Source organism: Peromyscus maniculatus, chromosome 1, assembly GCF_049852395.1.
Source record: "Peromyscus maniculatus bairdii isolate BWxNUB_F1_BW_parent chromosome 1, HU_Pman_BW_mat_3.1, whole genome shotgun sequence".
NCBI classification, from domain to species: Eukaryota; Metazoa; Chordata; class Mammalia; order Rodentia; family Cricetidae; genus Peromyscus; species Peromyscus maniculatus.
Window position 1 is genome coordinate 14,120,757 of NC_134852.1, and position 22,714 is coordinate 14,143,470.

General features: G+C 49.3%; 1 protein-coding gene across 1 annotated transcript; it reads left to right on the top strand.

The window, feature by feature from the left end:
* Positions 1-950: 950 nt before the first annotated feature.
* Nlrp5 (NLR family pyrin domain containing 5) lies at positions 951-21,787 on the top strand. The gene is made up of 9 exons (XM_076570265.1): positions 951-2,511; positions 5,811-5,981; positions 8,309-8,476; positions 9,878-10,048; positions 13,636-13,806; positions 16,637-16,807; positions 18,089-18,259; positions 20,314-20,484; positions 21,563-21,787. Exons 1-9 carry the CDS (start codon positions 1,031-1,033, stop codon positions 21,696-21,698), a joined length of 2,811 nt encoding a protein of 936 aa, XP_076426380.1. The 5' UTR covers positions 951-1,030; the 3' UTR covers positions 21,699-21,787.
* Positions 21,788-22,714: the final 927 nt, after the last annotated feature.

The window sequence follows — 22,714 nt, forward strand, 5'->3', positions numbered from 1 at the left end:
GCAGGAAAACCTAAATTCATTAGCATAGCTAATGTTTAAGATGAGGATATTGAATCGGTCCTGTTCAGCAAACAGAGATTAATATCTCAAGATGAAGTGCTTGCCTTGCATGTCCAAGGACCCGAGTTCAGGTCCCAAGAACCCACATAAAAAAGTTGGGTATAAGCCAGGTGGTGGTGGTGCATGCCTTTAATCTCAGCACTCAGGAGGCAGAGTCAGGCAGATCTGAGTTGGAGGCCAGCCTGATCTATAGATTGAGTCCAGGACAGCTGTGAGTACACAAGAGAGAACCTGTCTTGGAAAAGAAAGATGGTTGTGAAAGCAATGTTCTTGTAATCACAGCAGTGGCAAGGTGGGATGGGGAGAAAGGCAAATCTCTAGAGCTCACTGGCCAAAGATGGCCCAGCCTACTTGGATCTCATTAGAAATACATTGCTCAGAAGAAGCTGGGCTGTGGATGTAATTAAGTTGGCAGAGTGTTTGCCTAGGATGTAGAAAGCCATGGGCTTCAGTCCCTAGCACCACATAAAACTGGGGCCTGATGGTGCACACCTGTAATCCCATCAGTTGGGTCATAGAGACAGGAGGATCAGAAGTTCAAAGTCAGTGTTGGCTACATAGCAAATATGACGGTCTTTTCTCAAAACAGGTAATGAAGTATCGAGAACACTGTACACAGCCATCTGACTTATAGCAAGAGAGAGGGGGAAGAGAGGCATATTTGATCCATTATATGTATAATAGTGAACAATTAAAGGCAATTAGCATATTCATCACCTTAAATGTCCATCATTACCAAAAGTCCATTCAGATTCCTCCCCTCTATTTTGAGATGTTTTAAGCCATTGTTAATTAGACTCATCTTGCAGATATGCATGTCGGTCTCAACTAAAAATAAGATTTTGTTCAAATTTTTCCTTCAGCTGCCTCTCATCTGACTTCAAACCATCTAGGTGACATACAAGGCTATAAGACCCATGTGATAACTAAATTCAACACACATGTGGTTGTACACGGTGACAACCCAGAGATGCGAGTGTTGTTGGAGGCCCTTAAGTCACAACAGAAAACCTTCTCGCCTCACACTGTTATCCTACACGGAAGACAAGGAGTTGGAAAGTCGGCTTTGGCCAGAAGTATCATTCTGGGCTGGGCGCAGGGTAAACTCTACCAAGATGTGTCCTATGCCTTCTTCTTCTCTGTTAGAGAAATAAAATGGAGAGAGAAGAGCAGCTTGGCACAGTTGATTTCCAGGGAGTGGCCAGACTCCCGGGCTCCGATGACAGAGATCGTGTCCAAACCGGAGAGGCTCTTGTTTGTCATGGATGGTTTTGACGATCTGGGTTCTGCCCTTCTCCTTGATGACATGAGGCTCCCTGAAGGCTTGGAGGATGAACAGCCCACATACATCCTGCTGTACAGCCTCCTGACGAAGGCTCTCCTACCCGAGTCCTTTCTCGTGATCACCACCAGAGACACGGGCTTGGAAAAGCTCAAGTCAATGGTGGTGTCCCCTCTCTACATATTCGTGGAAGGACTGTCTGCAACCAGGAGGGCTGAGCTGGTCCTCCAGAACATCTCTGACAACCACAAAAGCCATCAAGTCGTCCATTCCGTGATAGATAATCACCAGCTGTTTGATCAGTGTCAAGTCCCCCCCATATGTTCGCTGGTCTGTGAAGCTCTGCAACTCCAGGAGAAGCTGGGAGAGAAACCCCCCCCAGTCTGCCAGACCTTCACCAGTTTGTATGCCACCTTGGTGTTTTACCAGCTCACGCCGAGAGACCCTTCCCGGAGCTGCCTCAATCCGGAAGAGCGCGTTACCCTGATAGGCTTATGCAGGATGGCAGCCGAGGGCGTGTGGAGCATGAGGTCGGTGTTCTATTGGACTGACCTGCATACCCACGGCCTGAGGGAGTCTGAGATCTCCGCCCTCTTTCACATGAACATCCTCCTCCGGGTTGACCACGGCGCCGAGTGGTACTATGTCTTCTTCCACCTCAGCCTGCAGGATTTCTGTGCTGCCTTGTATTTTGTTTTAGAAGGGCTGGAGAAATGGGAGCAGCCCTCTTCCATCACTAAAAACCCGAGGAGCCTCAGGCGGACCGACTTCAACACTCACCTCCTTGGGATGAAGCGCTTCTTATTCGGCCTCATGAACAAAGACACAATGGCAACCCTAGAGGTGCTGCTGGGATGTTCCGTGCTCCCCACTGTGAGGCAGACACTCCAAGATTGGGTCCTGGAGCTAGGTCAGCGGGTCAGTGCCACCAGTCCGATGGATGTCCTGGATGCCTTCCACTATCTCTTCGAATCTCGGGATGAAGAATTTGTTTGCGGGGCGCTGAATAGCTTCCAAGAAGTGTATCTTCTGGTTAACCAGAAGATGGACTTAATGGTATCTTCCTACTGTCTCCAGCACTGTCAGAACCTGAAGACACTGCGGCTGGATATCAGAGACATCTTCTCAGTGAATAAGAATACTGATCTGTGCCCTTTCGTTCCCCCGGGGTGAGTACCGGGTGATTTTCATCCTAATCCAATTTGTAAATTTTGTGTTGTTGGGCTTAGATATGACGTTCAGTAATATTCAGGGTACCAGACGGCTCTTAAAGAACAATTCACTTATTAACAGGACCTGATCCAAGTCTGGTTTGTCATTCGCTACTAGATAAGCCCTTTTAAAACCCTTGAGTCCCATGCTGGGGATAGAGATCGGTCTGGAGATAGATCTTGGAAGACTGCTTGCCTGGCATGAATGAAGCCTGGGGTTCACTCCCCAGCATGGCATAGACTGGGTGGGGCATGGAACACACTGCAAGCCCGTCTCTCAGGAGACAGGTATCAAGCTAGTTTCTACTACTAAGCCAATCAGAACAGCCCAGTTAATAACATATCGAGAAAAGGATTTTTGTTCAGTGTGGCCACATTGGAAAAAAGGGACAAAATAATCAAAGGTCAATAAGTCTCTATTGATCCCCCTCCCCATAGTCCATCTTCTGGATCCTGAAGTGAGGTTAAAATAGAGAGGTAGAGGTCCAAGGACATGTACATCTAACTAGTTCTGATCAAGGTGTGATCCCTGCCCACCATTGACTCATAGTCTTGTTCCAGTCTCTCCAGCAAGGCGGGCTGCTCTGTGTGGAATTTCTTTCTGGGAGGCAAGTACCCCTCTGGGTGGTGGCAGGCTCCAGCCTTTCCCTTCTCCCAGTGTGAGATTCCTGGGAGATTGGCAGTTTCTTGGCGTCCGTTGTTTCCAAAGTCTGATAGATTGATGGATGAAAAGTATCTAGGCTGGAGAGAGGGCTCAGGGGTTATTGCTGCACTTCCAGAGGACCAGGGTTCAGTTCCCAGCACCCAGGTGAGGTGGTTCACAGCTGCTTACAACCTACAGCTCCAGGTCCAGAGGCTCCAGTGGCCTCCGCAGGGACGTGCATTTATGCGCACATAGTCACACACAGGCACATGATGTACAATACACATAAATAAAAATAAACATTGAGTATTTTTAAATAAAGTACCTTCATCTCTGTAAGGTAGTTACAGAGGCAGGAAGATTGGATAGTAAAGATTTTCTAGGACCATTTTAGCAGGTTTTAGATCTGTAATGCATTAATATCATCATATATTAAATCATGATGTGCTCATGATCTCTAAGTTGGTTCCTCTTGATTGAGATTCTGTGACCTTTGACCAGCTTCCCTTCCCTTCCCCCAGTCTCTGGTGACTCCACTACTCTCCACTTCTGAGGATTTTTTTTAACTTTAGTTGCCTTTAGTGTGTGTGTGTGTGTGTGTGTGTGTGTGTGTGTGTGTGTGTGTTTGCGTGTGTGCATGTATGCACACCATGACACACGTGTGGAGATCAGAGGAAGACAATGAGCAGTAATGGATCCTCTCCTTCCTTCCACTATGAGGGTCTCGGGGTTTGAACTCAAGTCTCCAGGCACGTGTGGCAAGTGCCTTTACCCACTCGGCCATCTCAGCAGCTTGGATTTGACCTTTCTCTGAGCCCCGCACACAGGCATGCAACCATTCACCGTTTGCCGTTCAGTTTTGATCATCCTTTTGTCCTGTTGTCACCCACAAACACCTGTGACACGAGAGGAAAGTGGACAGTACAGTGGTCAGGAACACCACATCAGCGACTGACCCTCTTTGCGTGTATTAACACAGTGGTCACGAACACCACATCAGCGACTGACCCTCTTTGCGTGTATTTCTACATTCAGCTTACTGCACGTATACCACGGACACATGGCACAAAGCATGAAGGAGCCAGGTGCCATAAGTTGAGAGCTGGCAAGTCACAGCTCAGGCTGCTCCTTAGCTTCCCCCCAGAGATGTATGCACAGGAAGGCACATCTGGTCTCTTGGGACCTTAACATCTGGACTTCCTAAGAATGTCTTCAAGGGGCAGGCCCATGTTCTAACAATACTCAACGGTGGGACTGCTGTATCACGTACTTCCGTCTTAATTCTGGAGGTCCTTGTGTGTTGTTTTTCCATAGCAGTTTGTTAAATCTCCCTGAGAAATGCAAAGAAATCTCTACTTAGAGTTGGAGAGATGACTCAGAGGTTCAGAGCACTGGCTGTTCTTGCAGAGGTCCTTAGTTCAATGCCCAGCACCTACATGGTGGCTCACAACCATCTGTAATGAGATCTGGTGCCCTCATCTGGCCTGCAGGCAGACATGCAGACAAGACACTTGTATACATAATAAGTAAATCTTTAAAAAAAAAAAAAAACTCTACTCACCCCAATTAGGAAACCAGTAAAAATACTAGAGTAATCATTCTATCAAAGTCAGTTTGGTGAAATGGCAAGTTTATAGGGTTGCTTACAGAAACATGGGTGACCCCCAAAATGACTGCATCAAGGAGAGTCTCACCTCTTATAGATAACGGCCTCATGGAAAGCTGTATTGTGGAGTCATGTCCTCAGTTAACCATTTACTTCCACATATATTCTGGCATCCCCCAAGATCACTTGCAGCAGAAGGAGGGAAAGAAAGAGCTAGAACCCCCAGGCCAAGGGTCCTGTAACCTAGTAAGGATTATCAATAATTCCATGTCATATACCTGGCTGTTCCTTTATTGTTCTGTTAATTGCCTTGGCTCACTGGACGTGGAGCTCTCTAATCAAAGATGGAGAAGGAAAGATCACATGATCTTCAGAGCTGAGAGAGAGAGAGAGAGAGAGAGAGAGAGAGAGAGAGAGAGAGAGAGAGAGAGAGAGAGAGAGAGAGATATCCATCCATCCATCCTGGCTGGAGAGGTGGCTCAGCAGGTGAAGAGCGCTTGCTGCTCTTCCAGAGAACCTGGATTTGGTTCCTAACATTACATTGTCTATAACTCCAGCTCCAGGAAGATTTGATGCCCTCTTCTGGCCTCCGTGGGCACAGGCACACATATGTACATACCCACACATAGACACACACGCGCACTCACGCACGCATGCCCGAAGACACCCATACACATAGAAATTAATTTTTTAACAGCATAACAATACAGCTGCACCATTTTGCCACTAGGGGGTGCTAGACTTTAAGTCAACGTGTGTCTGGGCAGGCTGAAGGCTCCTGATCACTCGAGCATACTCCCCAGGGGATGTTGGAGTATGGAGAGAGGTTGAACGTGGGGCTGGTCCCCTAGAGCAGGAAGCAGCATCCATTGAGCTGACTTTATTTTCTCGGCTGTCCTGGGCCGCCTGACAGTCTAGTCTCCCTCCTATGGCCTCACTGTGGCAGTCACTTGTGTTCAAATCCACCTGTTCAATCCCCTGCCTTTTTCCTCCCCCTCACCGACACAGGACACAGAACAGGCCCCTCATCCTGGAGTGGTGGGAGAAGTTCTGCTGTGTCCTCGGCACCCACAAGAACCTGAGGCAGCTGGACCTGGGCAACAGTGTCCTGAATGAATGGGCCATGAAGACACTATGCCTCAAACTGAGGACTCGGACCTGTAATGTACAGACTCTGACGTAAGTGCCACCCGGTCTGATACAAGCAATCCTTCCCAGGGCTTCTCCTTGCCAAGACAAGGTCCATCTATAAACCCTGAGACGTGTCCTGAGAGGATAAGTGCTTATATTAAAAGATGTATGAACCAAGTTCCCCGAAGTACAGGATGGGAGCTGACTAAAAGACCTCACTTAAAACAAAACAAAACAATGAGGTGCATAGGTTTGAGGCAGGCTTAATTGCTATGGGTTTTGAAGGATGCATAGGGGTTGGTTAGTAAAGAAAGACTATGAGAAGGAGGACTTCGGGGGCTGGTCATAGAATCACTCTTTAATGCCTTTAAAATAGTGAATATTGTACAAATCTATGAACAACTGATGGTTAAATATATCAAGAGTAAGAGCAGTGAGTCTGGGAAAGACACCGATGAGAAGATTCAGTTTGCTGGAGGAAATGGGCCCCGACGTGGGAAAGCAGAATTTATAGAAATGATACAGTACAGAGAGATCTAAGCATAACGGAGCCTTCATCATGGAGGGGTTTCCCTTTAGAGACTGCAGAGCAGCCGTTGAGAACAAGGTGGAGGGGCTGGAGAAGACACTCGGTGAGGAAGAGCACTGGCTCTTCTTGCAGAGGACTCGTTCTCTGTTCCCAGCACCCACACAGTGGCTCACAACCTCTGTAACCCCAGATCCAGGGGGTCCAACCCCCTCTTGCCGCCTCCACGGGCTCCTGCACACACACTCACATAGGAACACACACATGCACATTAAGATCTTTTTTAAAAGAGTGTGACTATTAATCCCGGCCCTCGAGAGGCAGAGGCAGGTGGACGGACCTCTGTGAGTTTGAGGCCAGCCTGGTCTACAGAGTGAGTTCCAGGACAGCCAGGGCTACAGAGGGAAACCTTGCCTCAAAAAAAAAAAGTGTGAGTGAGAGAATGCCCAATCCAAAGGCACCACTTAACTCAGCAAATCCCCCTGAGAAGTCTATGTCAAACCCCCAGAACAAAGGAAAGGTCTGACTTTGTACAACATTTAGGAGTAGTGAGAAGTTTCACATCATGTGATTTAGTTGTACATGACATATGTAACAAGGAGCATGGAGGACCCAGGTACCTTCAGTTGAGGGCTAAGTCACAACAGAGACAGCTTCATAACTCTTGTCCCAGTGAGAGCTGTAGGAAGCTGACCTGTCCTTGGGCTGTGGTTGGCATGGCCTGTTCTCAGTCTGTGGGAGGCGTGGCCTGTTCACCTCAGGCTGTGGGAGGCATGGCCTGTTCACCTCAGGCTGCGGGGTCTAGCCTTCTGTAATAAATGCTGTCTTTTAGGGGCAGCCCCATGCTCTGACAATATTAAAAATCAGAGCCTGCCACAGATGCCATGTATCTTGGGGTAGGAGAATATACATCAGCTCTACTTGAGACAAGAAGTCCACCCCTCAACTTGCCCTCCCAACCCAGGGGGAAGCCACATGACATGGGCACGAGGCAGGTCCAGTTCTTGTTGGCTAATGAGCAAATGCCTTCCTGCCCTGACTTCCCCAGGTGATGAGCTACAAGCCGTAAGATGAAATAAACCCTTTCCTCCCCAAATTGCTCCTGGTCGTGGTATTTTATCACAGCAACAGAAACCCCAACTAAGACAATGACCCAGAGCAACCGTGGGGAGCAAAGGGGTTGTTTCATCATGTAACTCACACCCTGCTACAAAGTGAGCTGGAGACCAGCTTGGGATAAATTAGACCCTGTCTCTAAAGGAAAAAAAAATTGTCAGGAGCGACAGACGGCACAGGGCTGTAATGGCGGCATTGGAGAGGTGAGGGAGGAAGACCAGGAGTCAAAGGCCCCCAGCACAAGGCACTGTGAGACCTAACTCAGAAACAAAGGGTAGTGTGTACATAGTTACCACTTTGAGAGCTAGTGTAGAGGCTTAAGAGTGTACCGCGTCTTGTTTGGTCCCGCCAGCCAGCTCCCAACTAACAGCACGAGGCTTGTTAATTACGAATGCTTGGCCTTAGCTTAGTCTTGTCCCACTAGCTCTTATAACTTAAATTAGCCCATTTTTATTAATCTACATTTTGCCTCATGGCTTTTTTTACCTTTCTTTCATTTTGTGTGTCTGGCTCCCTCCAAGTCTATTGGTGTCTGAAGGGTGCCTAGATTCATCTCCTCCTTCCTTTCTCTCTGCCCGGAAGTCCCACCTATACCTCCTGCCTAGCTATGGACCATTCAACTCTTTATTAAACCACTCAGTGTACAAACATCTCACCACATGAGAGAAAGAGAATTAGGGTGTATTCCTCACCTCCCTCTCCATCCCTCTCTCCCTCCCTCCTTTTTCTGCAGGTTTAAGGGTGCAGAGGTAACACTCGGCCTTAAGTACCTCTGGGTGACCCTCATTAGCAACCGGAAGTTAAAATACCTCAACCTGGGGAACACACTCCTGAAGGACGATGACATCAAGTTAGCCTGCGAAGCGTTGAAACACTGGAAATGCTCCCTGGAGACCTTGCGGTGAGCAGCAGCTGTGGTTATCAGCGCGGGGCTCTTACTTAAGAGTCTGGAGTCACTTCCAAAAAGTTGCACACACACCCCCCAAAAAAAAACACTATTAGGAGGATTGGAGAGAGGGGGAAGGAAGTCCTGGGGGAGGTGGCCATACTAATTTGGCAACACTATATCATTGGGGGTGGGAGAGCCAAAAGAATGGGCTGCATGCCAGCAAACTGAACATGTCAAATAGATGTTAAGGTATGAGTGCTGTACCACAATGACACAATTTCAGTGTGTCGTAAACATCACAAAACAGGGCCAGTGAGATGGCCCGGGGGATAAAGGAGTTTGCCACTAAAGCCTGGTGGCCTGAGTTCGATCCCCAGACCCCACTTGTTGGAGAGAGAGAAATGACTCCGGAGAGTTGTCCCTGGCCTCCACGGGCACACTGGGGCACGTATTCACATACACACATTAAGTAAATAAATGTAAAAAAAAAAAATGAGAACAAACATTGCGTGCTGGGGAGGGCAGTGTGTACCTGGAACCCAGCACTGTGGTTGCTGAATCGGGGATGGCAAGTTTGAGAGGCCAACCTGGTGTGCCTAGCAAGACCCTGTCTTCAGAAAAAGCAGTGTTGGGGGGGGTACGGGGGGGGGGGGGTGACGTCTGCGGATGTAGCTCAGTTGGTGAAATGCTTATGCAGCATGCACGAAGTGATGCTTTCGGTCCCCATCCCTGCACAAAACCAACCAAGCATAGTGCCTGAACCTCAAAGCCCAGCGCTGAAGAGGTAGAGGCGGGAAAAGCAGAAACTTGGAGCACGAATCCTAATTGGAAGCTCAAGATCAGCCTCGGCTTCTTAGTGGTTTTGAAGCCAACCTGGGCTACCTGAGACCTTGTCTCAAAAGGAAGGGGTCCCATGTGACCTCAGGAAGTTGCTTCGAATGGTTATGTAACTGTGGCGAGCTTTCTAAATGAGGGCTGACGCAAGCCATCCATCAAGTCGTGCTGAGGAGCTGGCACTTTTTTTTTTGCATTCGATTTTGTTAAGTGCGTGCACGTCCATGCTCGTGCCACGGCGTGTGCGTGGCCAGAGAACAACGTATAGTGAGAATGGGTTCTCCCCTTCTACTGTGTGGGTCCTGGGATCAAACTCGGATCTCGGTCTTGGTGGCAAGATCCTTCAGCCCCGATCATCATTCTCACCAGACCTGTGCTTTCATTTAGCAAATACAGATAGCCTGTTGGATCTGGTGTGCTGGTTAAGAGTGTTGGCAGGTTACTTATGAGGAAAGGGAAAACTATTTGTGTGCACACACCTCCAGTTCCTAGGGGGCTGAGTCAAGAGTGTGTTACCCTGGGTTACCCAAGAGGGACGAGGAAAAAAAAAAAAATGTCTCGGGCTGTCTGTCTCTGCAGATTGGATTCCTGCGAGTTAACCTCCGCCTGTTACCTGGAGATCTCCAAGCTGCTTCTCTCAACCACCAGCCTCAAATCTCTCAGCCTGGCAAGAAATAAGGTGGTAGATAAAAGCATGAGGTCGCTCTGTGAGGCCTTGAGTAGCTCCCAGTGTTCGCTGCAGAAGCTGATGTGAGTCTTGCTTCTTCTCACTCTGTGACTGTGATGTATCAGAAATGTGCAGGAGATGGGCGGGTAACTCCAGAATGAGGCCTCATGGCAAAGCCCTGGTGTTGGGGCATAAGAGAAACCCCGTTCATTCAATCATAGCCCTTCCTGTGCAAAGGGAGCCCAGTGGGAGTCAGCCCAAGAGCTCTGTACCCAAGACCTCTGTACTGACAGAGCCCCTTTGGAACGTGACGCCTATGTGAGTCAAGTGGGTTAGTTCACACTTGACTCCACAGTTAGAGGTAATCCACTCATTTGGTAACTAATGACTTCCTTCTTGCCTGGCCAAGCCCAAAACGGAACATGGATGTGGTTGGCACAGGGTACAGTTGTATATGAATGTAATCCTAGTACCCGGGAGGCTAAGACAGAAGGGTCATAACAAGTGCAGGTGGGCCTGAGCTACAGAATGAGCTCTTGTGTACACACACACACACACTCACACACACACACACACACACACACACACACACACACACACACACCAAGAAAATAGGAAGATGTGCTAGGGAGGTGTATCTAGGTAAAGAGCAGGTAGAGAAAATATGAGGACCAGAGTTCAGCTCCCCAGAACCCATGTAAAGCCAGGTGGGCTCGGTGGGTTACACGGCACTAAGGAGGCAGAGACAGGATCTCAGAGTAAGAGGGCTTGCCAGACTAGCCAAACTGGTAAGCTTCCGGTTCAGTGAGAGACCCTGCCTCAATATATAAAATGGAGAGGGATCAAGGAAGATGCCCCATGTCAGCCATCTCAGACCTCCACAAGCGTGCCTGCACAGACATTTGCAGCTGCACACAAGTGTGCATCCACAGATACATACATATACATGCATGTGCATACTACGCATGCCAAAATGAAGGAGGGCCCTAACAGAATGTCCTCAAAAATGCCAATCAGGTAGCTCAGACCTCCTGTAGAGACAAAGGGGCCAACAGAGGGACCAGTCTAAGAGTGTTGTTTTGTAAACATACTTCAACATGGGAACATGGGGCAGGGCAGTTCCGTGCACCTTACGACCAATGCTCCAAAGGAAGGCCAGTCGTTAACTGGTCAAACTGTCCTGTGATTAGAGCGGAGAGTGACGGATGAGGGTAGTAATTGTCGAAGCCGTTATTTAAATCGTAATGAGATTTACTGGATCTTATTGGTGCCTTTTACTTCCATAGACAAACGTGTCTATGGAATGGCCATTGTCTTCAGTCTCATTGGCAAGCAAACGAGGAGGCAGTCTTAGGCTAAGTCACTCATTCATGAGAGAACTGTTAGCAGTTGGCAAAACCGGAAATGAAATCCACTGCTCAGAGCTGTGGCCGGCACCTGTCATGGCCCTAAGTTTGTTCCTTTGAAGTCACTGTAAATACTGAACACCAAATAGTACATCACCCTTTAAAGGCCAGAGGCAAGGCTGGAAAGATGGCTTCGAAGTTAAGAGTATTTGGCTGCTCTTATGTAGAGGACTTGGATTTGGTTCCCAGCGCCCATATTAAATTGCTCACAACCACCTGTGACTCCAGGGCCTCTGATGCCCTCTTCTGGCCTCAGCAGGCACTGCACCTACATACACATACACATAATAAAAATCTTGAAGGCTAGAAGCAAAAAAACCAAAAACAAAAAAACAAAATCCCAACAGATGTCAACATAGTTGCTGGACATTGTTCCAATACAACTGGTGTCTATTTCTTCACCAGCAGAGACCCCCCATCCCCCTCCCCAATTAGTGATACTGAATATCTGATACATGCACCCTAAGAACTCCAGAAATGTTGGTGCAGTTAGCTGGCCACAGCCTGGTGAGAAGGGGACTACAAAGCTTTTGTTTTCCAGTCTGGCGGCAGCTTTTCCTTTTTATGGATGAGTATGAGGTAATCGAATAGATTACACATTGTGTCAAAATATGTATTCACGTAGATTACACAGTCAGTCTATTGTCACACAGAGGTCCTCCCCACCCCCTAGATTTATAATGTTCAGTGAGAAGGAGAATAACAAAGACCAAAGTTGGCTCAGCTGGCAAAAGATGCCCGACAACGTGAATTCAACCCCCAGGGCCCACACAGCAGAAAGAGAGAATGGACAACCACTAAGTTGTCCTCCTGACTTCCACGTGCGAGCCAGGGTACACACGTGCTCTCACACATAAAGACAAAACCTGGTAAGAAAAGGCAGGAGGACAGGGAAGTTTTTAAATATTTAAAAGCTCTTTGTACACACGAAGACTGACTTGACTTCATAGGTATCTGCACATTTGGGCAGCACCTACGGAGGACAGAGCATGTCAGATCCCCAGGAACTAGAGTTATAGGTGGTGGGGAGCCACCCAGTATAGATTCCGGGGCCTGAGCTAGGGTCCTCTGGAAAAGCAGCAAGCTCTCTCAGCCATGGAGCCATCCCTCCAGACCCTGTACGTGTGTGTGTTTTATGTTCAGCATATTTATACTCATACACCCATATGCTCTTTCTCACCCATATCCCAATGCACTGTTCCTCTTTATTCTCCTGTCATTTCTCATTTTCATGACATTCATGCACACACAATTGTATGTATCTATATAAAATTCTGGGCTGGCTGGGGAGATTGCCACCAAGCCTTGGTGATCTTAGCCCAGGTCCTCGGAGCCATGTGGGAAAAGAGTAAACTGACTCAGTTGCCCTCTGACTAACACACTGTGCCCCCCATACATGCACATAATAAATGAAATGAGTTTTTAAATAAGTGTGAGGCTGGCCGGATGGTGGCAGTACACACTTTTAATCCCAGCACTCAGGAGGCAGAGGCAGGTGGATCTCTGAGTTTGAGGCCAGCCTGGGCTACAGAGTGAGTTCCAGGATAGCCAAGGCTACACAGAGAAACCCTGTCTCAAACAAAAAAGTGTGAGGCTGGAGAGATGGCTCAGCAGTTAAAGACCTGTTGCTCTTCCAGAGAACATGGGTTTAGTTACCAGTACCCACATTGGGCATCTCACAATCCCCTCTAACTCCAGCTCCAGAGAACCTAATGCCCTCTTCTGGTCTTCCTGGGCACCCACACAACATGCACATAGATACAGACATGCACACATACACATGAACATTTTTTTCTTTTTTTGGTTTTTCAAGACAAGGTTTCTCTGTATCGCCTTGGTCATCCTGGAACTCACTCTGTAGACCAGGCTAGCCTGGAACTCAGAGATCCGCCTGCCTCTGCCTCCCAGGTGCTGGGATTAAAGGCGTGCACCACCGCCCAGCCACATAACCATTTTTAAATAATTTAAAAGAATTTTAATTTAGATCTAGGAACCACAAATGAAATTGGCTCAATTCACTTAATATACTTGTCTCTGGTTGCCTCTGTTTTCCTACAAATGATGCAACTCCATTCATTCTTCCTTATGGCTGAAAAATTCTCCATTTACTGCATGTACGTTTTCCATATCGATTCCTTGATTGCTGGACACTCTGGTTGGTTCCATAGTTTAAGCATCGTGAGTGGTGCTGTGGTAAAGGTTGGTGTGTGAGCGTGGGGGGAGGGAAACATCAGAATGGACCTCATGGGTTCCTCTCCTTGCAGACTGGACGGCTGTGACCTCACATCTGCCAGCTGCCAGGCTCTGGCCTCAGCCCTTCTCAGCAACCGGACCTTGACTCACCTGTGCCTGTCGAACAACAGCCTGAGGGCTGAAGAAGTGAGGCAGCTGTGTCAGTTCATCCGACATCCGGACTGCGCTCTGCAGAGGCTGATGTGAGTCTGGGTTGGTTCTCACGGGGGCGCCGACTGGAGCCGTGGTGTGTGGTAGGAACGGCATCCTGCGGTGTACTTGTTAACTTTCCTGTTGCTGCTATGACACCCTGACCAAAGGCAATTTAAAGGAGTTTATTTTAGCTTGTGGCTCCAGAGGGATAGAGTCCAGCATGGTGGGGGAGGCTTGGCAACAGTCATAAAAAAAACCACAATGGCGGGATCAGAAAGCGGCTGGGTACATGTTTATACACACACAGGAAGCAGCAAGAACAGGAAGTGAGATGAGGTTCAGCACTGACATGCCGCCTCCAGCAAGGCTCCACCTCCTAATGGTTCCACGACCTCCCTAAAGAGCGCCCCCGACTGGGAAGGAGTGTTCAAACACAAGCCTTAGGGAGGACATTTTGAATTTAACCCACCGCGCTCAGCTTGTTTGGGGCTCTGGTTCTAGGACCCTCCTTGGTATAAAGACCACTTTGTTACTGCACGTGCGTAAATGTTTTTAAGATGACTCCAGGCTTTTATTATGTGTATGTCGCGGTGGGGATGGATGCCCCAGCACACACAGGCAGGTCACAGGGCCAGCTGCAGGAGTTGGTTCTCCCCTTCCATGTGGGTCCCAGGATCAAACTCAATCCTGAGGCTTCATGCCCTTACCCACTGAGACATATCATCAGTGCTCAAATATCGTAACCTTTATTTTTTAATTTGTTTGTGTACATACAGGTGTGTGTGTGTATAGAGGGGTGTGTGTGTATATACAGGTGTGTGTGTGTATACAGGTGTGTGTGTGTGTGTATACAGGTGTGTGTGTGTATACAGGGGTAGGTGTGTGTGTGTATACAGGGGTCTGTGTGTGTGTGTATACAGGGGTCTGTGTGTGTGTATACAGCTGTGTGTGTACATACAGGGGTGTGTGTCTATACAGATGTCTATACGTGTGCGTGCACATGCACGTAAAGGCCAAAAGTTGCTCCATCTTCTATATGAAGGCAGGCTCTCTCACTTGAACCCAGCTTGCTAATTCAGCTAGACTAGCTGGCCAGCTGGCGCAGGGCATCTCCATCTCTGCCTCCCACGCCCTGAGATTGCAGGAGGGTCACCAAGCGCCCACCCCCACATTTACATGGATCGGGGGATCCAAACTCGGGTCCCTGTGCTTGCAGGGCCAACACTTGACCCACGGAGCCATCTTAGTTACTGGCAATGCAGAGTGGAGAGGTGTGGTGCCTGTCTGTACAGAGCTGAGAGTCTGTGTGTGAGAACTGAGATTACCAGGGAAGCTGGGCAGATGCCCAGTGGTGAAGGGCCTGCCACAGACACACGAGGACCTCCGTTCAGATCCCCTGAACTCACATCATAACTAAAACAGATGATTGGTTCACCATTATAACCCCAGTGCTGTGACGCAGGAGACACAGGCCCAGCCAGCCCCACTGAATCAGCAAATTAGAGGCCTTGTCCCCAAAAACGAGGTAGGGTTGGACTGAGAGATCATGGCTCAGCAGTTAAGAGCACTTGCTGATTTTGGAACCCAGGTTCAGCTCCCGGCCCCCAAATGGAGCCTCAGAGCCATCCATAACTTCAGTTCCGGGGATCTCGGACCCTCTTTTGGCTGCTGTGGGCACTGTACATGCACATGGTAAATACGTGTATTGCATCCAGACACTTAGACATATAAACTAAAAATCTTTAGAACTGTAAGTGGATCACTCATGAGAAAGCAACTAGGTGGCCTCCACACATGCACACAGAGCATAGACACATACATACACACACACGCACACGCGCACACGCACACGCACACACACACACACAGCAGCAGCAGCAGCAGCAGCAGCAGCAGCAGCATGCTCTCGCTGACACACATAATGTAATTTGGAAACATGTGCATGCCTCTGTCATCAACCAGGAAGTGTGTTAAGGTACCTTTAGCCTGGTGGGGTGGTGTCTTACTTACAGCTACAATATTCAGGATGTGGAGGCAGGAATGTTCTAGGCCATCCTCATCTACAAAATGAGTCCCAGCCAGCCTGGCCTACTGAAGACCCTGTCTCAAAAACATAAACTAGAAGCCTCAGCAGGTGAAGGCGCTCGCTGCCACGGCTAACAGTGTGAGTTTGATCCCTGGGACTGGTATGGTGCGAGGAGAGAACCCACTTCTGCCAGTTGTCCTCCGACCTCCATTCATACACTTTAGCGTATGTGCAATCACACACACACACACACACACACACACACACACACACGCACACACACACACGTACACATACACACACACGCACACACACACACACATACACACACACACACACAGTGTAATTTAAAATTAGATTCTATGAAAATATTTATAATAAAATATTCCTGTGTATTCTATTATACAGGAGAAATAATAATGCAGGAGGGTTGGAGAATCTGTGTGCCTGCATGCATGTGCGCGTGCGCGCACACACACGCACACGCACACGCACACACACACCTGCCACAGCATGCATGAGAAGGCAGAGAAGGTAGCAGTAAGTTATCTCCTTCCACCATGCAGTTCCCAGAGAATGATTTCAGGTTGAAGTTCTCGGCCTTGATGACAAGCACTTGTACCTGCCAGGCCATCCTGCTGGCCCGGTCAGAGTTCTCCTCGCTTCCAATAGTTCCCCCAGTAACTACCAAGTTCTTTACCCACCCCTGAAGGCTGACAGCAATGGCCAACGTAAATATGAAACCCATTCTACAGAAGAGTAAACTGAGGCAGAGAGGTGTCTCTTATCCAAGGCTGTGTGTGCCATGTGTGTGCAGTGCCCATCCTGTCCTCTTCCCATTTGTGTCCCCATAGACTGAACCAGTGCGGCCTCAAAGGAGACGCCTACGGTTTCCTGGCGCTGATGCTTATCAACAACAAAAAGCTGACCCACCTGAGCCTGACGATGAACCCCATGGAGGATGACGGGGTGAAGCTTCTGTGTGAGGCTCTCCGGGAGCCGACATGTCACCTCCAAGAGCTGGAGTGAGTAGGCAGTGGTGTTTGAGGGTCATCTCTACCACCCAGGTTTCTCGAAGGCGAGAGAGATGGACAAGGGGAAACACGAGCAATTAAATTCGATGGTTAAGTGCTCAGGCTGCGGGGAATCACACGAGCTGGGTAAAATGATGTGTTGAGTCGGCAGAGTTGAGGGAAGGAAGGAATGACTGAACAGGAGCCCTGAGGTAGGATTGCGAATTCAGGGTCACACTTGATCCCTTAGAGTCTGTTCATTTCTTCGGAGATTATTTGGTTTGGTGGGTTTTTTGTTCAGTTGGTTGGGTTTGGGTTTTGGTCTTATTGTTTCTGTTTGTAGTGCTCCAGGCATGGAACTAAGATCCTTGTATGTGCACTCTACCACTGAGCCACACCCCCAGCCCCTCACTGGGGGATTCTAGGCAGGTGCTCTACCACTGAGCCACACCCCCAGCCCCTCACTGGGGGATTCTAGGCAGGGGCTCTACCACTGAGCCACACCCCCAGCCCCTCACTGGGGGATTCTAGGCAGGGGCTCTACCGCTGAGCCACACCCCAGCCTAGTATACAGTTATTTTTCCAAAGATGCCTCCATTCATCCATACCTACTCCACTGCTGTCTCCCAGACTCATGTGCCATCCACTCTGTGCCATTCACGAGAGTAGACAGAAAGGCCATCTCTTGGGGATGGGGGGATGGCTTCATGGATACAGCGCCTGCTGAGCAAACATGAAGACCTGCACTGAGATTTGCAGCGTTCATGTAGAAGCCCCCTGCACATGCTGGTAACCCCAACACTAAGGGAGGAGGTGGCCATGCAGATCCTAGGGGTTCACTGGCCAGCAAGTCTCTCTAAAATGACAAGTTTAAGGCATAGCGAGATAGAGGAGTGTACCTGAGGTGTTGATCTCTGGACTCTACACAGGCATGCACAGGTGTGGATACACCCATACCCACGCACACATGCAAACGCCACACACAGAATAAAGACCACCTCTCTTTAAATTACATGTGTTTATTTCCTTATTTGGAGTGAGGGCCTTTATGGGCAACAATGCCCACTTGGAGCTCAGAAGACAGCTTGCAGGACTCAGTTCTACCTTCAGCCACGTGGTCCCAGGGGCTCAAACTTAGGATCATCACTGGTGGTGGCAAATACCTTCATCCACTAGCCATCTCGCTGACCCCAAGATAGTCTCTTAGAAGAAAATACAGACAGTGTTTCTGAATATTACTCCCGCCGTAGTCCTTCCCCGCTGAAGAACGTGGATTTCCCGTGTCTCCTGCAGACTGGTGGGCTGCCAGCTCACGGAGGATTGCTGCGAAGATCTGGCCTGCGTGATCACAGCCAACAAGCAATTGACGAGCTTGGATCTCGGTAACAACGCCCTGGGTGACGTCGGAGTCATGGCCCTGTGCAAGGGGCTGAGGCATGAGGACAGCTCCCTGAAGAGACTTGGGTAATTCTTGGGGGTCACTTCTTTGAGGACATGAGCATGACACCAGGGTGGTGGTGTGATGTTAAGGACCCTTGTGGCGTCATGGGTCTGGGTGTCAGAGACTCACTGAACTTCCCTTCTGTGATGGGCATGATGCTGGGTACTGGGTGGGGGAAGCAGAGACAAGGAAGACCTTGGTGGTGCAGCACACGGAATCTAGCAAGAAGAATGAACCCAAAGCAGCCAGTTACTCCGGTGGTCCTGAAGACGTTAGTGTCTCCACCCCCTGGGGAGCCTCTTAGACCAGAGTCCTCCCCAGATATGATGGCTCACACCCGTCAGTCTAGCTCACAATAGGATGAAGTAGGAGGATCGCCTTGAGTTTGAGGCCAGTCTGGGCTATGCTGCGAGGTTCTCTGAGATCCTAACACACGCATGCACACATGCACGCTCCCACAGACACACGAGATACACAGACATAAAAATAAACTTTTTTTTTAATACTAGAATATGGGCCAGTGAGATGGCTCAGCATAAAGGCGCCCAATAACCCGAGTTCCGATGTTGGGATTCAAACGATAAGAGAAAAGCAACTGGAGTAAATTGTCCTTTGACCTTCGCGCATGCACCGCAGCAAGCATACACATGCACGCATGCATACACAAAACAAGTGCAACTTTTTAAATATCAGAGTGCTCTGATATACCATCATCAATTGATTTTCTTCCCTTTGAGGTGGAATCTTTCTGTGCAGCCCAAGTGGCCTGGATCTTATTTATGATCTTCCTGTCTCAGCCTTTTGAGTGTGAGGATTACAGGCATGTGCTACCATGCCCAGCTCCATGGTAGTTTAATCTTTTTATTTAAAACGTGCCGTGTATGCATATGTATGTGTGCCTGCGTGTCTTCATTTGCATCACAAGCATGTGTGTGACCAGCAAGGCCAGAAGGAAGGCATCAGATCTCCCAGAGCCAGAGTTACAGGCAGCTGTGAGCCGCCTGATGTGGGTGCCGATACCCAAGCCTGAGTCCTCTGCAGGAGCAGCAAATGCTTTCAGCCACTGAGCCACCTCTCCAGCCCCTTGTCAATGACGTCCTCTGGCATGCTGCTCTTCTTGGGATAAAGCTCTAAACTTTTATTGCCATACATTCATCCTACATAATATTGGGCTTCACAGGGACATTTTCATACAAATATATATAATGTACTTTGACCAAGTTTACACACACACACACACACACACACACACACACACACACACACACACCCCTCTGAACCTTCTTGGCCCCATCCCATCAGCCCCCTTCCTTCCCCTAGACAACTTCACATCTACTTTTAGAGGCGTGTATGACCTTATCTATCTACTTACAATCTGGGCTCCAAGACCAAGAGAAAACAATGCATATTTCTTTCCACATCTGACTTAATTCATTTAACATGCTAATCTCCAGTTTTATCCGTTTTCCTAGACCGCTAAACCTTCAAAGTTTTCCATTTCATCTCATAAGGTCATAGTCTCTGGCTAAGTTCTGACTGTCTGGACATGGCTATCTGTTAAGGGTCCTCCTGCAGTATCCATGTGGCTTCTTGGGTATCGTGTGCATGTCTGGACATCCTGCCTCCCTCATACAGCACCCCATCCTTTGAGTTGCTGGTGCAATATGACTTTGGGGGGGGGCGGGGCAAGGGGAGAAGGGTTTCTCTGTGTGTCCCTGGCTGTTCCGGAACTCACTCGGTAGCCCAGGCTGGCCTCAAACTCAGAGATCCACCTGCCTCTGCCTCCCAAGAGCTGGGGTTAAAGGCGTGTGCCACCACCGCCAGGCATGACATCATTTATTAATCAGCAAGTATTTCTGTGCTCCTCGTGTCCCCCTGTTGTGTTCCCTATTTCAGTGTCTCTTTTCACAAAGGCAGTTTGGGGTGTACCCAGCAGCTCTCAGATCCAGAACTTAGAATTGGGAATGTCCGAGCTCTTCCACTGGAGCAAACTCTGGGGATAAGGCCCCACTCGCATTTTTAAACATTGGGCTGGATGAGGGATCCACCGCTGACGACGGCTCTTCCTTCTGGGTAGGTTGGAGGCCTGCGGGTTGACGTCCGAATGCTGTGAGGCACTGTCACTGGCCCTGTCTTCCAACCAGCTCCTCACCAGCCTCAACCTGGTAAAGAATGACTTCAGTACGTCGGGGATGCTGAAGCTGTGCTCTGCATTCCTGCATTCCACCTCTAAACTGCGGGTCATCGGGTAAGTCAGACCAGATGAGGCTGATGGTGAAATGACTGCTGAGCGGCTTCCCCACGTACTAGCCAGGCGCGTTATCCAAAGTACAAGTTTTATCACGCGGATATAAACGCAAAAGGCCAAGGAGTGAGCGACTCTAGGGAGGGAGTGTGCCATTGACGGTAGGCAGGGAGAGGGTGGTGGACTGGGAACCTGGCTGGGTGAGGCTGGCAATCTTTACCTAAATATGTCACAAGGCACATGCACAAACAAGCCCAAAGGGCCAACTGGAGCCATGCGCAACTGGCGCACACCTTTAATCCCAGCACTCAGGAGGCAGAGACAGGCAGATCTCTGTGAGTTCGAGGCCAGCCTGGTCTACAGAGTGAGTTCCAGGACAGCCAGGGCTACACAGAGAAACCCTGTCTTGGAAAAAAAAAAAAAAAAAAAGACACTTGTACCAGTGAGGCCCAGGGCACAGCGGTCTTTGACTTAGCAGTTGTCTGTGAATTGTCTCCCACACAAGCCCGAGGGTTGAGAGTCCTGCCTAGAACCCATGTGAAAGCCAGATGTGGAGGTACACATGCCTGCAGTCCCAGCGCTGGGAGACAGACCAGAAGACCCTGGAGGAGTTCACTGGTCTTTCAGCCTGTCTAGCCAATCAGCAAGCTCTGTCTAGGTTTAGGGAGTTTGTCTCAAAGTGAAGAATGATGTAGAAAGACAAATGACAATGATCGCCTGCGGGCTGGAGAGATGGCTCAGAGGTTCAGAGCACTGGCTGCTCTTCCAGAGGTCCTGAGTTCAATTCCCAGCAATCACATGATGGCTCACAACCATCTGTAATGAGATCTGGCGCCCTCTTCTGGCAATAAATCTTTAAAAAAGAGAGAGAATGATCACCTGAACACTCGAGTCTGTGTGCACACATACACACAAAACACATATACAACACAACACACACACACATGCACACACGCATGTACCACTCTAATTGAGAGTTCTCAAACAGGTTTGTAGTCCTTGATTTGGCTTCCAGGACATCTGAGGAAGGGGGGAAACAAGTCCAAGATGGGTCCTAGTGTGACGGTCCCTTTCTTCCCAGCCTGTGGAAGCAGCAGTACTATGCCCAGGTGAGAAGGCAGCTGGAGGAATTGCAGTTTACCAAGCCCCAAATGGTGATTGATGGTGACTGGTATTCCTTTGATGATGACGACGACCGTAACTGGTGGAAAAACTGAAAACATGAGTCCCCTTCTGCCCCGGGTCCTAGGACCTCCATGTCTGGGAACCTCGGATGATGTAGCAGGAATAAAATAAACACTTAGCATTTGGAAAAGCATCAGGTGGTCGTGTTGATCAATGGGCGTATGATTTAAGGGCGGAGACGGGATGGGGGAGGTGGGGGAGGTGGGGGAGGTGGGGGAGGTGGGGGAGGTGGGGGAGGTGGGGGAGGTGGGGGAGGTGGCGCAGGTGGCGCAGGTGGCGCAGGTGGCGCAGGTGGCGCAGGGCTTACCATGCCCTTCCATGCACAGGTGTGTTGGCACGTGCTCAGAATCCCGGCACTGGGCGATGGAGAAACGAAAGATTCTGACAAAGTCACCTGAAGGGGAGGAAGGATTGGTATTTGGCTAATGGCTCAAGAGGAGACAGTCCACCATGTCAGGGAAGGTGTGTCACATCACACCACACTCAGAAGAGAGGGACGGATGTGTAACGCTGCTTAACCCCATTTTTCCATTTGTACCATCAGGGGATGGATGGCGCCGCCTACATCGGGGTGAGGCTTCCCATCTGGTGAAGTTGTTAGCTTTCTGTTGCCAACTTGCGGAGGAAAGGGTTTATTGGACATTTCCACGTCACAGTCCGTGACTGAGGGAAGTCAGGGCAGGAGCTGGAGCAGAGGCCATGCAGGAATGCTTTTACTGGCTGGCTCCTCATGGCTTGCTCAGCTGGCTTCCTTACACAACCAGGACTTCGTTCCTATGGGTGGCGTTGCCCACAGTACGTTGGGCCCTTCTACATGAATCACCCATCAAGAAAAACGTCCCACAGGCCAATCTGAGGGAGGCCTTGTCCCAGCTGACTTTTTCTTCTTCCCAAGTAAGCTAGCTTATGTCAAGCTGACAACTGAGCACACTACCTCAACATAATATAGTCCCCCCAGACACTGGACCCCAGGTGATTTTAGGTTCTGTCAAACTGATAACACTAACCCTCACAGGGAGGAGACAGAGGATCCCTGGAGCTCACTGGC

Bases quoted from the DNA above. Each gene is read 5' to 3' on its own strand.
- Nlrp5 (XM_076570265.1), top strand. From the start codon at position 1,031: ATGCGAGTGTTGTTGGAGGCCCTTAAGTCACAACAGAAAACCTTCTCG. The intron at 18,260-20,313 runs GTAATTCTTGGG...CCTTCTGGGTAG, and splicing joins AGCTCCCTGAAGAGACTTGG to GTTGGAGGCCTGCGGGTTGA. The intron at 20,485-21,562 runs GTAAGTCAGACC...CTTTCTTCCCAG, and splicing joins TCTAAACTGCGGGTCATCGG to CCTGTGGAAGCAGCAGTACT.